At 48.7% G+C, this 15476-nt stretch overlaps 1 protein-coding gene across 4 annotated transcripts in view; it reads right to left on the bottom strand.

Annotated features, from left to right (window-relative positions):
• Nucleotides 1–1314: 1314 nt before the first annotated feature.
• Osbpl10 (oxysterol binding protein like 10) overlaps nt 1315–15476 on the bottom strand; it is a 240430-nt gene continuing 226268 nt past the window's right edge. For all 4 annotated transcript variants that reach the window (XM_057768030.1, XM_057768029.1, XM_057768032.1 and 1 more), the window contains 5 exons: nt 14981–15461; nt 8868–9054; nt 5726–5908; nt 4148–4301; nt 1315–2326 (listed from right to left, as the gene is read on the bottom strand). In XM_057768030.1, the coding sequence (XP_057624013.1) occupies nt 2282–2326; nt 4148–4301; nt 5726–5908; nt 8868–9054; nt 14981–15461 (1050 nt within the window). In that variant the 3' untranslated portion in view covers nt 1315–2281. The remainder of the gene's footprint in view (nt 2327–4147; nt 4302–5725; nt 5909–8867; nt 9055–14980; nt 15462–15476) is intronic.

Below are 15476 nucleotides of genomic sequence, written 5' to 3'. Positions count from 1 at the left end.
ATTTTTTGTGAAGCTTTGCCCTTATGTGGAGCCAGCATATGGAATTGGCGCAGAACATACTAGATAAGTCCACTTCACAGAAGAAAAAAAAAAGAGGCATTCAAAGCAAGAAAGCATGACCTACTTTTGTAGAATTTAATTTTTGGTGTAGTCTTAGATTTTCTAGATAAGATCACGGCATGTACCAAAAGAGACCACCCTTTCAGCTGATCATTTTCTTGTTCATGCCTGATCGCACTACCTAGAACTGCTAGTGTGTTGATGGCAGTGGCGAACGCAGTGGATCATTACCTCGTTCTCAGCCTTGGTAGAAGAGCTTTTAACTTCTCCCCAGTGTAATGGGGATATAAACTTAATATGCTGCATTTTGTCTTGTTTCATTGTGAAATAGTATTGAATCTTGTCAAATGCTTTTCCTACATGGTTCAGATGACTGTAGTTTGCCTCTTTATTAATGTATGGCATGTTGCACTGATAATTTTCATGCATTCAACCACCTTGCTATCTAAGAATTAACCTCGTTGTTGTGTAAAACCCTTTTAAACAGGCTGTGAAATTTGCTGCACTAGTATTTAAGGAATTTTGAACCAGTATTGATACAGAATGCTATTTTTTTTTTTAAATCTGTTATTGCTTTGGTATTGGGCATCATCTGACAAATTAGGCCAATCCAGAATTTCTGGTGTAACTCTAAATGTTTGGTAGGATTCATCTAAGAGGCCATCTGGTCCTGGCATGTTTTGCTTAGGAGATTTTAAGTCACTGATCTAAACTGCTTACTATTTATAGATCCATTCTAATTTCTTAGTTCATTATTCATTCCTAGTAGGATGTATTTCTAGGAATTTCTTTCCATCCAGGCATACAGTTCTTCCCAAGGCTGTTGTTTAGAGAGGGAGTCTCAATTGTGTTGCTCAGGTTGACCCTAAACAAGGTACTCATAATCATTTGCTTTCATAGAACTCATAGTAGCCCCTAAGTGATGCTGATCTGGGGCTTTTTCATGGACGTAAACAATGTTGGGGACTGAAGACATGGCTCAGTGGTTTAGAGGATGTACTGTTCTTGCAAAGACTGGTTATTCCAGCATCCATGTTTAGCCACTTGCAACTCTGGCTCCAAGGGATCCAACACCCTCTTCTTCAGGCACTGCACTTCCGTGCGCACACATAACTTAATTTAAAAAAACTTAATATAGTTATTGTGATTAGCAGTACCAAAACAAGAAAACTGAGATTACTCAAAGCTACCTACCAGTCAAAACTTTTGAATCCCTAAAAATAACACACACACCAGACACAAGAGTATTTAATGGAAATATATTTGTCTAATATCTACAAAGTGTCAACAGTTGGTCTTAAGAAAGCAGACAAAAGGCACAAAATTATTACTGCAGAGAAGCATTCATGCTACTGAAATTTATAAATATCATTGGAGTGGCAAGGTAAAAAATAAATTAAGCACTCAACAGAAGTCCAGTCAGACTTTGCTTTTCTCGATTGTGTTTGGTTCTGTGATTGACCTCCTGTGCAAAGGCTGGAGACTGATTCTCAGCTGGGACTATGGGGACTCGTGTGTCCTAGTTACTGTGGCTTTCTTGCAGTTTGGGTCAAAATTAAGAAAGAAAGATACAGACTATTCTCTTTTCCCAACTAGATATGAGGCAGTGGCGGTCCATGTAGTGTACGCATGCGTGTATTGAACTTCCAGAGCCCTTTGTCATGACTGTGTGATTTGTCTTCTGCTGGGCAGAGCACAGAGGCTCATGCTTCGGCATAGAAAGATGGGCGAAAGCTACCAGGTGGGCCTGACTCTCATTGCTCCAGAGCCACCCACAGCAGCCACAGGAAGGCCCACTTGCTCTTTCCTGGGCGTGAACTTGAGTCATAACATTCATCAGCATAGGGTGCCCACTCCCCTTCTGCCAGGGATGAGCCCCTTTCAGACAGAGACTTCAGCCGGCTGTGCCACTTCAACCTGCACATGACAGGAGTGGGGCTAGTGGAAAAGACCTTAAGTGCAAAACTACCTTGGCAAAGTGGAAAGTAGAAAACATCAAACCTCGTGAATAAAAAGGACCTCAAGATTACCCACTTCAGCCTTGGCGGGTGCTCAAACCCTCAGGTAGAATTTGGGGTGCATGTTTCACAGTATAGAACCCCTCCCTCTGACTTGGATGCTAACAAGAGGCTCAGCAAAAATACCAACAGAACCTTGATACTGTACCACTTTAATTCCTACAAACTCAGGCCTACTGAGGGCAGTGCTGCACCTCCACCCATCAGTGTGTCTTCCAGAGGGGGTTGAAGTACACCCAGCCATCACCCTGCAAGAGAAGAAGGAGGTTTGACAGTAGGATCTCACAGCAGAGAAAAGCAAGGACCCCTCCCAGCCAGCCAGCCTGGTGAGCCTTATACTGGCCAAGGCCAACAACTCTCCTCCAAGCCAGTCTTCCCCAACCCTGGCACTTGCTGAGCTTATCTAAAGATACATTTTTCCCCTCCCAGCTGAGATAGGAAGCCGCATTTGCTTTTAAAAGGTGGGGTCTTGACAGTTTCTCTCTAGATGACTTTGCAAAAAATTCTGAGATGGGGGAGGGGGGATGCAGAAGAGAGGCAGGGTGGATGAATCAAAGGGAAGGTAACATGAAACATCCACCCACCCCTCAAAAATGAGACTTTTGGGCAGGTGTCTGTCACAGTGCATCCAAGGACAGACGCCACAGGACAACACCCCTCAGTCGCCAGGTGAGAAATAGATGGCATGCGTAAGCGGGTGACAAACCAGAAGGGACTGCACAAGGCAGAAGACAACAATCCTGGTATCAGGTGATATGTATCTCCAGTCCTCCTGTTACAGATCTGTTGGCTTTTATCAAGCCCCAGGGATGGAACTTGGAGAACAAATTTCCACATAAGTCAGGCAAGCTGTCTCAAAGACAGGACTCACCTCAAGGAAGGCTTCAAGGATTTCTGTCACCTGAGTGAGCCCCCCTCCACCCCACAGGAGACCCTTCAAGGCAGTCTCCCAAGTACCATCAAGTCTGAAGTTCCAGCCCTGAAATGCAGCCTCAGCCACCGCCTCTTGTTCCTGTCCATAGGTCACCCCTGCCCCACCCAGGCCACAGGGCTTCCCTAGCTATCACCCCACAGCCATAAAGCACAATCCATTCTCATAGTGGGAGTTAGAGACTAGCACCTGGCCCCCACTGATCCATTCTGATTGGCTCTTGGGATTGAAATTCATATAAACCCTTAGCATACAAATATTGTAATCCTCGTTAAAAACTCTGTCCTGGATCCTCACAAAGAATCAGTGTGATCCGGATGGGAGACTGACGCTTGAGCTTCCCACTCACTAGCCTGCTTCTCCAAGCCACTGCCACACAGCTGAGGATGACCTTGAGCCTCTAATGCATCTCCACATCACCCGGGAAGCAGCCTATAAACGGAGGGTCTATCCCTAGTCCTCTACCCCTGTTACTTCCTGAACAAACCATTACACCTTGATACAATCTACAATCAACCAGGGAGGGGTTGTCTATTAGGCAGGCTTGTGGCCCTGGCTGCAGAATCACCTGGGTTATGTTCATCACATGGCCATGAGATCCTAAGCTGTTAAGACAAAGAGATGATGACTGTGACTTGGAGCTGTGAGCCAAATGACCCTTTTTCCTCTAAGTTGCCACAGCCACAGGAGACAAAACTAAGGATGACCTCAAAGGAACGCAGGGCGCCTTGCCTGCTTCCCTGTGTTGTGGGAGTGGGGTGGGATAGGAGCTAGCATTCAGGCTGAGGACCCTACTGAGCTCTGCCCTGTGTGACCCTTCCATGTGACCCTTCCATGTGACCCACAGAAGGTCAGGTTCTGCATCAGTACTCAAATGGGGAGGCTTAAAGGACACCCAGATGTAGAGAGGGAATAGTGGCAGAACAGATCAAAGTGCCCTCCTTGGCTTGGCTAGCCAGAAGGGTTTCAGAGTGGAGGAACACTGCAGGGGAAGTGACAGCTGCTTACTTCCTCCCTCAAGATGAGGTCCAAAAACCTTATCAGGGAAATCCTAATTCAAATTCCAGCCCAGGGACCCAAGCCAGAGCCATGCTGTCCCTCTGCCACCCAACTGTGGCAGGGTTAGTAGCAGGGTTACCTCTGGGATGAAGTACTTGGGCCGCCAAGGTGTGCGAAGGGTCTCCCGTTTCCGCTCTTCCACCCTCTGCTTCTCCTCCAAGCGCCGCTTCTGCTCTGTGGCTGCGTCCATGTCCCCAAGCCGCAGGTAGTGGGTGACTTCCTGCCAGAGGTTCCTAGAAAGAAAAGTAGTAAAGGAAACCTTCAGGTTGAGCCAGCTATTGGGGTGACAGTGGCCAGGCAGGGAAGGAAAGATATCTAGGCAACTGTCTGCAGAAATCCAGTTAAGGCATCCTGAAACACCAGAGCCAGGGCTGGACCCTGGGCTCCTTGGTTACACATCTGCTGCCTCTACACAGCATGTCCTGAGACTCCTGGGAAGAGCAGGCAGAGTACCGCCGCCCCGGGCACCCTCTAAATGTTTTAGAGAAACTTAATCCTCATGACCCAACGACACAGGTGGCTATATAATTAGCAATTGCATTTTGCAGAGAAAACTAATGTCAAATGTGTGAAAAACAGGGGAACCTCAAAAAAGCCCAGAATGGCAAACTGGGAAAATTTGAAGGGGGGGGTCATCAAGAGGAAACCAGAGGTGCCACCAAGAGGTTGCCAGATTAGCACAGGGTGTGGCGAGAGCGGCCACTCCCAGGCCTGCCTCTGTGACCCAAGACAGGACCTTTGCTCAGAACCGTATTCTGGTCGTGGGGGCTCAGATGGACAGATTCTTGAGGCCCCCACTAGGGTAGTCTGGCAATGAAAATGGCTGGCTGCCACCACAGCAGAGACAACTGGACAAGCTATGCTGATGTCACTTGGGACCTAGTAAGGATGGTGGGGACAGGTGCATAGAGCAGCCACGGCACATCAAGTGGACAGTGCAATTTCTCGACAGTCAGCTTCCTATGGCCCTTGTTACTGCTTTTCCAGATGAGGTCTTATATGGTGTAAGCCTGGGCTGCTGCCTCAGTCTCCTGAATTGTGGTTACAGGCAGGCTTGTGCCACTATGCCCAGCACTGTGTCTAAATACATACATAGAAGAAAAGACAGCAACCCCTCTCTAACTCCAGGACTAGGTTCCTTCCCTGCTCTCTGCAGGGTTCCAAGTACCCAGAGGCTGAACCTCATCCTGGGACTGCCCCTCATGTATTTAAATCTAATGGTCCCTAAGCTGTACCTGTTTCTACCAGGAGCATAGGCTGTGTGGAGTTGATTTCCCCACCTGTGCACTCAATATTTTAAAAGAAACATTGCCCATCTGTCAAGAAAGAAAAAAGGAAATGTTCACTGCTTCCCTACATAAATTCTTCTCTCAATTACCAGCAACTCTGTGATTAATTTACAATCAACTAATTAATAGGGCAGTTGGGTTGACAAGCTTTTTAGGACAGATGGCACAAGTCTGCCAGACAGTGGATGACAGTCCACTCTTAAGAGCAGAACCGCACAACTGACAGCTACACGCGTCTGTCCCCAGTGGACCCAGCAGGAGAAATTCAAATGACTAAAGAAAGCAACTCCTGGTCCTTTGCCATCAACTGTACTGCTGAGGTTTCCCATGGGTCCCTCAGTGAAGGCAGCTGTGCTGGGCAGGCATACCTGGACTCCATGGGCCCCTGCTTCTCCAGAGGTCTGAGCTTCTTCGGGTACACAGGAAGGGCAGTCGTGTCGATGACTTTGGTCTCCCCGTTGCTGTAGGTGAACTCCAAGGTGCCGTTCCATTCCCCATGTGCTTTGCAGACGATGGTGTTGGTTGGGTTGTGTTTCACTTCGGCTGTGACCCTGCATTAATGAATGAGTCAAACGATTCCAAAGGGAACTCTAGTTCAGAGACTCTTAAAGGCAGCTCAGGGAGAAAAAAATGTTTTTGCAGCTTGACTCAAAACTGGGTCTTAGGCCGGGCGGTGGTGGCGCACGCCTTTAATCCCAGCACTTGGGAGGCAGAGGCAGGCGGATCTCAGTGAGTTCGAGACCAGCCTGGTCTACAAGAGCTAGTTCCAGGACAGGCTCCAAAACCACAGAGAAACCCTGTCTCGAAAAACCAAAAAAAAAAAAAAAAAAAAAAAACAACTGGGTCTTAGAAGAAGATGCAATAATCTTGATAAGAACACGAAAAGAAGATGGGATGTTGGCTTATCCCTGTAACCCCCAGCACTTAGGAATCAGGCGGGGGAATCTAGGCCAAGACTGAGCAGGGCTAGGTGGATAGGTAGATCTCGTATCAAAAAGATTGAACAAAAGAGAGGTAGAAAACAAGAAAAAACATGAAATCCTAATCAGGTCTGAAGATGATCAACAGTAAGAGTGATCAGAACCCACTTCTCTGATCTGATAGACTCGCAAGTGGTTATATATAACGCCGTCTGTCACAAAGATGATCCAACAGTAAATTGAAATAGATTCTCTACTCCCCAGACAGCATCTCCTGGTGCCGCACTCGTACCACCAGAGTAGGAAGAATTTCCCCATACTTAAATAAGACCTTTGGTTCTGTGCCAAGCATTGTGGTACATGCAGGTAAACCCAGCATCTGGGGCAGGGCCCGGAGGACTACAAATTTAAGGTGTCTAGGATGTATGACAGCTTGTCTCAGAACTAAAGTCCCCTATCTGATCTGGAGAACCCAGGGATCTGTGTCTGAGTGGGAAGAAATGCCTCTGGAGCAAGTCCTCAGGACTCAGTGGCCCAGCGTGTGCTGAGTTTCCCGTTTGCTTTTCCTATTTTCATTTATTTTACCTATGTGTTTTGGGGAGAGGTATGTACATGTGGGATGTAGATGTCTGTGGCGGTCAGAGGTATCGGATTGCTTGAAGCTAGTTATATAAGTGGTTGCGAGCCATCCAGTGTGGATGCTGGGAATGGAACTCTGGTTCTCTGCGAGAACAGTAAATATTCTTAACCTCTGAGCTATCTCTGGTCTGAGTATCCAGTTTTCAAATGTAGGCTTGGAAGCCACCTTTCTTGGCCTAAGAGCCATTCAGGTTCTAGGTGGACAAGCCTACTGGTGCGAAGTATGAACAGTGTGCTGGCCAAGGGTGCACAAGGCCCTCCATGGGGAAGACACAGCTGCATGCTTTTGGTGATATAGCTATCGTCTTTCAAATGCCAGCATGTTAACTGAATGCTGGCAAGAAACAGGCCCAATCAGCTCCAACTCCAGTGTACTGCTGAGGGTATCTGTGTGTGTCCCCAGGCTAATTCTAACAAAGTCCAAGAAGCAGCAGCTTGGGTATTTGAGATCTGCACGATGGCAGGCTTGCTCCAGTCAGAACATGAGAATAAGTCTGTCCTTCCTCCAATAGTAACCTCTCCTTCCGTTGGAGACCTGGTTTCCCATCTTCTAAGGATGGAGACATGGTCTGTGGCTTGGGTGCCCAGGACTCCAGGAGCTAAGAAATGGGGGCCACCACAATGCCTGTGCCTGTAGAGCATTGCACTATAAAGTGTGTCTTCTGCATTACATCAGACTGGCCATAAACGGTGGGTAGGGATGGCCCCAAAGCCTACCCTATGAAGTGGGAGGAAGAGGTGTCTTTTCAAGCAAGAACTCGTCACTCTGTCTTGATGGTCAACTCATCTACTTGATATAGATATGAATAATTTGCATTGGTATAGATTTTAAGGTCAATTTTGTTATATGTATATGTATTTCTGATCTTGATTAAGGTATTGTGATTGTGTAGTTCATTTAAAAATGTAATGTATAATTAGGAAATACAGGTTGCTAATGGATAATCATAAATAATAGTCAAGCTTGTAGTCATGTTAGTTAGATTTTCTAGATATATAGAGATATATTTCAATTAGGCATTCTTCATATCTTTCAAAGACTACAGAACATGGCATTTAATGTTTTAATAATTTAGGGTTTTTCATGACAATGAGACACGTCTGCTCCTGGCAGCACCAATCTACTTCTTCAAGAGGATGATGGGCACTGAAGAGGCTCCTTAAGGAGTTTGATAGCCATTTGGGCATGAAACTGCTCGTGCCTGGACTGTTGCATAAACTGGACACAAAGAACCCGCAGAAAAAGGACTGCTGAACTTGCCTAAAGGTGAGATGATCTTTCGGGGTTCCTGACTCATGAAAGAGTCTGCGAGACATTCTGCAGGACACAGCAGAAAGTGACTGAACTGTCTTTGGAATTTCCTGCTTCATGAAAATGTCTGCTGGATACTATGGGCCAGGCAGTGATTAAAAGAATACAGTTTCCGTGTAATTATTTTGGGTAAAGCCATGCGGGCAGCCGGGTGCCGGGGACTCAGCCCCGCCGCTCTTGTTACAACATCTACTGAAATGCCATCTTTTTTAGGGTAGAGAGTGCTGGGGAATTGAACCAGATCTTTGTGTATGTCAGGCAAACACTACCAGTAAGGTGCGTCCCCAGCTCTTGACTTTTGGAGACTGGGTCTCGCTATGTTATCTGAGCTAGCCTGTAGTTTGCGGTGTAGCCCAGACTGGCCTGGAACTTGAGATTTTCTTGACTCTGGTCCAGAGTACTGGACTTATGGATAAATGGCATTCTGACTGGCTAGAACTCAATGTTTTTTTAAGTGACAAGAGCACATGGGTCCTCAAGCTAGCCTAAGTACTCAAGGATTACCTTGAACTTCTGATTCTCCTGCTTTTGCCTCCCAACTGCTGGGATTACAGATGTGCCTACCAAGTCTCCTTTCTGCAAGGGTGAGGGGACTCGGGGACAAAGAGAAATACAGCCAGCGTCCTGGCCACTTCCTACCTGTGGACCTTCCCGCCGTAGAAGGGCTTTGTGTGGAATGTCACGGTGGCAGAGTACCCGGTCTTGGCACAACTGATGTTGACCTTCCCTCCAAGCTCCACCCATGGGACAGTGAGGATAGAGCGGGCGTAGGCACTGGGCAGCGTGAAGACGTATTCTTCCCCATGGTCCAGGAGCCGAAGCACACCTCCAGGAGAGAAGGAGAGTCAGGCCAGCAGGAACAAGCAGAGAGCATGAAGGATAGGAACACTCAGGTGGGCACCCAAGAGGGTCCTGGAACAAACGCCGTGCCTCCCACCTCGACAGAGCTCTCTGTTCTGCCCCGCGTTCTGCTGTCTGAACATGCAGAGCTCTAGAAAACACCACAAGCAAGGTAGGCCTGCTCTGTCATCTGAGTGGACAGTAATCATGGAGCAGAGACACCATCGTGGCTGTGATCAAGGCAGTAGGCGAGAGGTGGCCCGCGCCAAGGATGACCCCGTTAGGACAAGTTAACCTAGAAAAGGAAGGTGCCCCAAGGAAGGGGCTAGGTATAAGATGAAACAGGTGCCCAGACCCACAAATGTAATTCCCTCGATGAGAAGATCAAGGAAAGAGCCTGTGTGAGGGTGGTGTGCAGAGGTGTGCTGGCTGAGCAGAGTTACAAGGAAGGGAAAGGCTCCAATCTCACCCCAGGGTTGCTGGAGTGTGAGTTCCCATGAACAAGCACCTTGCCCTGCATATAACTCCCTGCTCCCCTTCAGTACTGAGACAAGGGTACCCACCATCAAGAGTACCATGAGCCTACACACATGACAGCTCTGCCCATTAACTAGATATACATGACCAAAAGTGGCTTGTGATGTTCCCTCCCAAGGCTCGTGGCTCCCCAACCAGCAAGAATGAAGACAGTGGCCAACGGTCCCCATGAGGACTGAGTGCTCACTGGTCACCAGTCTCCTGAGAACTTTATATGGTGCCCTTCAAGGCCCCGCAACATCCCACAGCAAGCAGGGGACAACTGATGCTGGAGACAGAGCCTAAGGGGCACTGCCAGTCCTTGTTTCCTGAAATCAAGAGTGGAGAAATGTCGAGGAGCGGGAGCAGATAAAGGAGAAGAGAAAATGCACCAGGGGGCAGGGTAGGCAGGACCAGAGGTCTGCAGTACAGTGAGGAGAGAATGAAGCCAACTCTCCAGGTTCCAGGAGCCACAGTGCACACAACACACTATAGGCTCTCAGCTAAAGCCATGAGGGTTCCAACTCCTGCTCATGGACCAAGTGTCTGCTTCTGTGAACCCATGGAGCCATACCAGCCTCGACCACCAAGCTTGGAGGGAGGCTAACCCCCAGGGTCTGAGGGAATGGGAACAAGTGAGGCTAGCTCTGTGGGCTCACAGCCACCTGAGCACAACAGGAAGGCTGAGACCATAGCTGTATTAATCCCACCTCTGGCAGAGAATACAACCAAGGACACTTAATATGGAAGCTGCCTTCTTCCATCCGACCCAAGACCTACAGTATATCAGAACAGACTGGCTTTTCCTGCCAGCCTCTCCAGCTCAGTAGAGCATTTGACTCAAATGACTTCTGTCCCAAAAGAGAAACTCAGGCTCCTGTGTTCTATGACCTTGACATTCCTTCTTGTGCCTCAGAGAGACAACCCCTCCCCCGTGGCTCGATCCCCATTATCCCATCCACACACTTACTAGGGGGATTAGACACGACACTCATATCATCATGGCTTCTTACCAGAGACTTTCAGAAGGAGCTAGCCTGAACATCTGTCTCAAAGCCTATGTTTGTGTAAGACTTTCCCAGACTGGGCAGCTTAAGAAGACAAAAGGCTAGAGCTAGAAGGTTGAAAAGAGAAATCACAGGTGGCCCACACCTGTCATCCAGAGGCTAAGGCAGGAGGACCAAGAACACAAGGCCAACCTGAGTGATACAGTGAAAGCAGATCCTGTCTCCAAAAAAAGGAAAAACGCCACCAGCATGGCTGTCAGTCTCCATTCTAAGTTCCAAGATTCCTCCAGCTCCAGTCATATCCCCAGAGAGGAGTTCTGACAGCGAGGAGCTTCCAGTCACTTCTAGGCCTCCATACACACTGCAGGTTTAATGGCCACTCGCTGGTTTTGAGGGTTCTTTTTCAGTGTAAACATGGCCCCATGTAGAACAGTTAGAAGGGAGTCTCAGGGAGGGGTTGTCTAGACAGGCTGGCTGGCCTGTGGGTGCCCGGGAGGAGGTTTAACTGGGCAGCTGCAACTGTGAGCCCAACAAACGTTCTCCCTTAAGTCACTTTTGTGTTTACTACAGCAACAGTAAAGGAAACTAGACGATAACCCCCTCTGGGTGGACCGCATCTCCCACAGCCTTGCTGTCTGCTGTGGGACTAATGCAGGGCTAAACCTGCCTGTCCTTAACCAGGACATCTGGATACTCACGTGCTTGCTGGAGCCCACACCAAGGGCTGTGTCAGTCACCTGTCAGGTGAATGGATGGTTGAACAGAGAAGAAAGTCTTTCTAGAGTGCATTATCAATAGGAGGAAAACAAGCAGCAGCCTAGGGCTGGGAGCTTCTCTAGAAAATAACTGTACAGCCAGGCAGTGGTGGCACATGCCTTTAATCCCAGAACTCTGGAGGTAGAGGCAGGTGGATCTCTGTGAGTTCAAGGCCAGCCTGGAATGCAGAATGAGTTCCAGGATAACCAGGGCTGTTACACAGAGAAACCCTGCCTAGAAAAAACAAAAAACAAAACAAAGCAAAACAAAAAAAGAAAGAACACCTGTATTTCATCTACAAAGAGTTGATTGTGCTGGGCACTTGGGGGCCAGAGGCAGGAGGATCACTGCAAGTGCAGGGCCAGCCTGGACTAAATAACGAGTTACAGGGCTGTAGAAAGAGCCTCTGTTTTAAACAACAAAGCAACTAAGGAACTATCTGTAGGGAATTTAGAATAAGTAATAAAATCAAATAGAATAACCCAAATCCATTTTTTTCTAATTTTATTTCTATATCGTGTGTGGGCGTGTGTATGGGGCGGGGTAGAGAGGGTGGGTGGGGTATGTGGTATGTGTGTGTAGTAACCAGAAAATAATTAGTTCTCCCCTTCCACCATGTGGGGCCTGGGGTTAAACTCAGGTTTTCAGGCTCCTGAGTGCCTCTTACCTACTGAGTCATCTTGCTGGTCCCAAATTTTGTTTTCCAGTGAAGACCCAAGGACACAGTCACTACAAAATTAGACCTCCCTCGGCCCTACCGAGCCTGTCTGAGCTTTCCACTCAACCACAACACTGTGGGGATCCACCCAGTGCTTCCCAGGGTGGCACCCTGGCCTGCATCTGAGGAACATGCTGTGCTCAGGAAAAGCAGCCTGACAGAGGACAGGCCCATAAGGAAATGCCTGCCCTCACATCTCTGGGCCTCAGCAGCCCTGGCTGTGCCCTTGGAAGGTCTTGAAGGTACCTGGGCCAGGCACCATTCTCTTGTTGCTTAGTCACCCACCCCCCCACCCACCCCCCCCACCCACCCACCCCCACCCACCCCACCCCCGCCACGGTCCCGAATCTGTGAGCTTGAGAACTTTCTGGAAGTGTTTCAGGTTCTGATTACCCATCGGGAACAGAAGCTTGTAAACTCAAGGAGTTTCTAAACTCAAGGAGTCCCCAGCATGGGAGATCTCACAGACTGCTACCTCACACAGCCCACAAATATCACCGGCTGTGTGCCTGTATTCACTCTCTCTCCCCCAGATCCTGCTGGAAGGAGGTTTCCCTTGGGTCTACACTCAGACAGCACCTCAGACAAAGGCCATCTAGATCACCAGTGACCTCCAGGCCCAGACATGAGTGGTCATATCTTCGTAGGGTTGCCCAACATGGTCTGCCACAGCTACCCACTCCTCCCATGGATACTGAAATGGGTGGTTTTGTGTGTCAACTTGACACAAGCTAGAGTCATCGGAGGAAGGAGCCTCAGCTGAGGAAATGCCTCCATGAGATCCAGCTGTAAGGCATTTTCTCATTTGATCAATGCGGGAGGGCCAAGCCCATGGTGATTGGCGCCATCCCTGGGCTGTTTGTCCTGAGTTCTGTAAGAAGAGGTGTATCTCTGGGGGCTGGGCTTTGAGGTTTCAAATACTAGATCTATCTCTCTCTCTTTCTCTCTGCCTTCCTCTTTCAGATGGGATGTAAACCTCACTACTGCTCCAGCACCATGCCCGCCGGCCTGTGCTATGCTCCCACCATGCTCGTCATAGACTTACCTCTGAAACTGTAAGCAAGACCCATAACCAAATGCTTGCTTGTATAAGCTGCCTTGGTCATGGTGTCTCTTCACAGCAATAGAACAGTGACTAAGACAGCTCCCCAAGGCACTCCAGGTCCCACCCCAAGAACTCATTTGCCAGAAAAGGGAAGGGGATGATTTTTAGTGACCCTTTGTGATGTAACTAGAGAAGTCACATACATGGCTGTTGCTAAGGTCAAGCCAGCTGAGAGCCGACGCCCTTGTCTGAGTGCAGCACCACTTTTTCTATACTCTCCTTTCCCCACAAGCTGACATTTATGTTCATTTATTATGTGTCCAGTGTTCTGCCTGCATGTCTGCCGGCTGGCCAGAAGAGGGCACCCGATCTCATTACAGATGGTTGTAAGTCACCATGTGGTTGCTGGGAATTGAACTCAGGACCTCTGGAAGAGCAGCCAGTGCTCTTAACTGCTGAGCCATCTCTCCAGCCCCTTACATCTATGTTAAATGTCTTCCTAAACTCCAAGCCTGTTAAATAACTTGCTGGATCTGAAATCATTTTCCTCAAAGCAACCAAGAATGCTGGTTTCACCTGAGTAGGGGCCTGTGAATGAGTTCCTCAGGTGGCATGGAGCCACCAGGTCTCTGGCCCACACCCCACCTCACTCACAATGCCACACTCCCAGCACGGCCTATCCATTAACAGCTCCCCAGCCTCCTCCCAGGCCTTCCGTCTTTTCCTCCACAGTACTCAGCACAGAACTCCACTGACTCCCTCTCTTATTCCTTACACAGAAAGATGAGCTGCTTCACACTGGGGGGGGGGGTGCGGATCTCTTCTCAGCTCTTTATTCAAGTGTCCCTAGATCCTAGGGCGGAGCCTAGCACCTGTAAGTGCTCAAAAACTGCACAGTAGAGCTGGTGAGATGCTCAGCAGGTAAAGGTGCTTGCTGCCAAAGCTAAAGACCTGAGCTGAATTCCCCAGAATCCACATGGTGGAAAGAGGAAACCACTTCCTGTAAGTTGTTAAATCTCCCTCCATTCTTCTCCCTCTCCCTCTCCCTTGCACACTTTTTAACTATACATAGATAAACATATATAATAAACACCCATATATTTTATATATACAATTTTTAAAAACTTAAATGCACACAGTGAAAGTATCCTTCAGTGATGGGGTCTGAGGACTCTTAAGAAACCAAGAGACTGAAAGTCAAACTGTGGGGGTTTGTAGTTTGCTTATTTTCAAGGATGAGAACTGTGGAGTCTCAGATGGATCTGACTCAAAAGGAGTTAAATAAGCACTCACAGACGCCATGACTTAACAGGCCTTGCCTGATTTCTTCCCACAATGAACAAACCGTTCACAGCTCTTCCCTAAGATAAGAAGGTGCTGTCCATCCACCAGTGAATGATCAGCCCATTCTCACTCTGGGACCCCAGCACAGGACCAAAGACTTGCCTGGAGGGACTCCTCTGGGGAGCTTTCATAGGCAACCACTATCCTCATGGTCTGGAAGCCAGAACACCGGCAAGACGGAACACATTTAGGGCCACACACTCGTGTGTGGTCACACACTCAGGGCCGGACCACACATGAGTGTGTGGTCACACACTCAGGGCCATCCACGGCCATCTAAAGAAGGTGGTTCTGGAAGGAGGTGTGTGTAACTGCACTGTGTGTGCACACAGTGTGTGCACAGAAGCTGTGACCCATCCCTTCCATCCATCACTAGGACACTGGAAATCAGCCACACTGGTCCAACATCCATCCCTCTTTCCCACCCTCCCACCCCATTTACAAATAAAACACGCACAAAGCATCCATTGCTCATCTCAAATGCAGAGGGCACCGGGTAAGACTCCGATTAAAGATGGTGGCTTACCTTCGCCTATCATGGAGACCCCCACGGACATGCCCATGAACTTGCTTTTGGTCCATACGTGAGTGTTGACACATAGTCCCTTCTCCTTGCACTCACAGTAGAAGCAGGAGACGGGCGGATGATGGGACACCTGCTCAGCCACAAACCTGAGCTTATAGCTTTTACCAGGGTCGTCGGCCAGCGGATGCTCGTGACAACTAACAGGAGAATGGGGAGAAGTCCTCTTTGACTTGACTCTGTCCTTGGGGACCTCCCAGGAACAGTGAAAGGTCTCGCCGATGATGGGGTTGTAGGGCTTCTTGGCCAGGGTGCCTTTGCGGCCCTCGTGGAAGGCTGTGAGATAGTACTCCACAAAGCTAATGACTCTCTCCTCCGGCGTTGCCCCAGCAGTGATGGCCAGCAGCAAGTCGGGGTGTGCCATGAAGTCTGCGTACATCTCCAGCAAGGACCGCTTCTCCAGAATGAACGTGGGGAGCACCACCTGCATGGAGGACAC

Source organism: Chionomys nivalis, chromosome 4, assembly GCF_950005125.1.
Source record: "Chionomys nivalis chromosome 4, mChiNiv1.1, whole genome shotgun sequence".
NCBI lineage: Eukaryota > Metazoa > Chordata > Mammalia > Rodentia > Cricetidae > Chionomys > Chionomys nivalis.
This window is presented reverse-complemented; position numbering and strand designations above follow the sequence as displayed.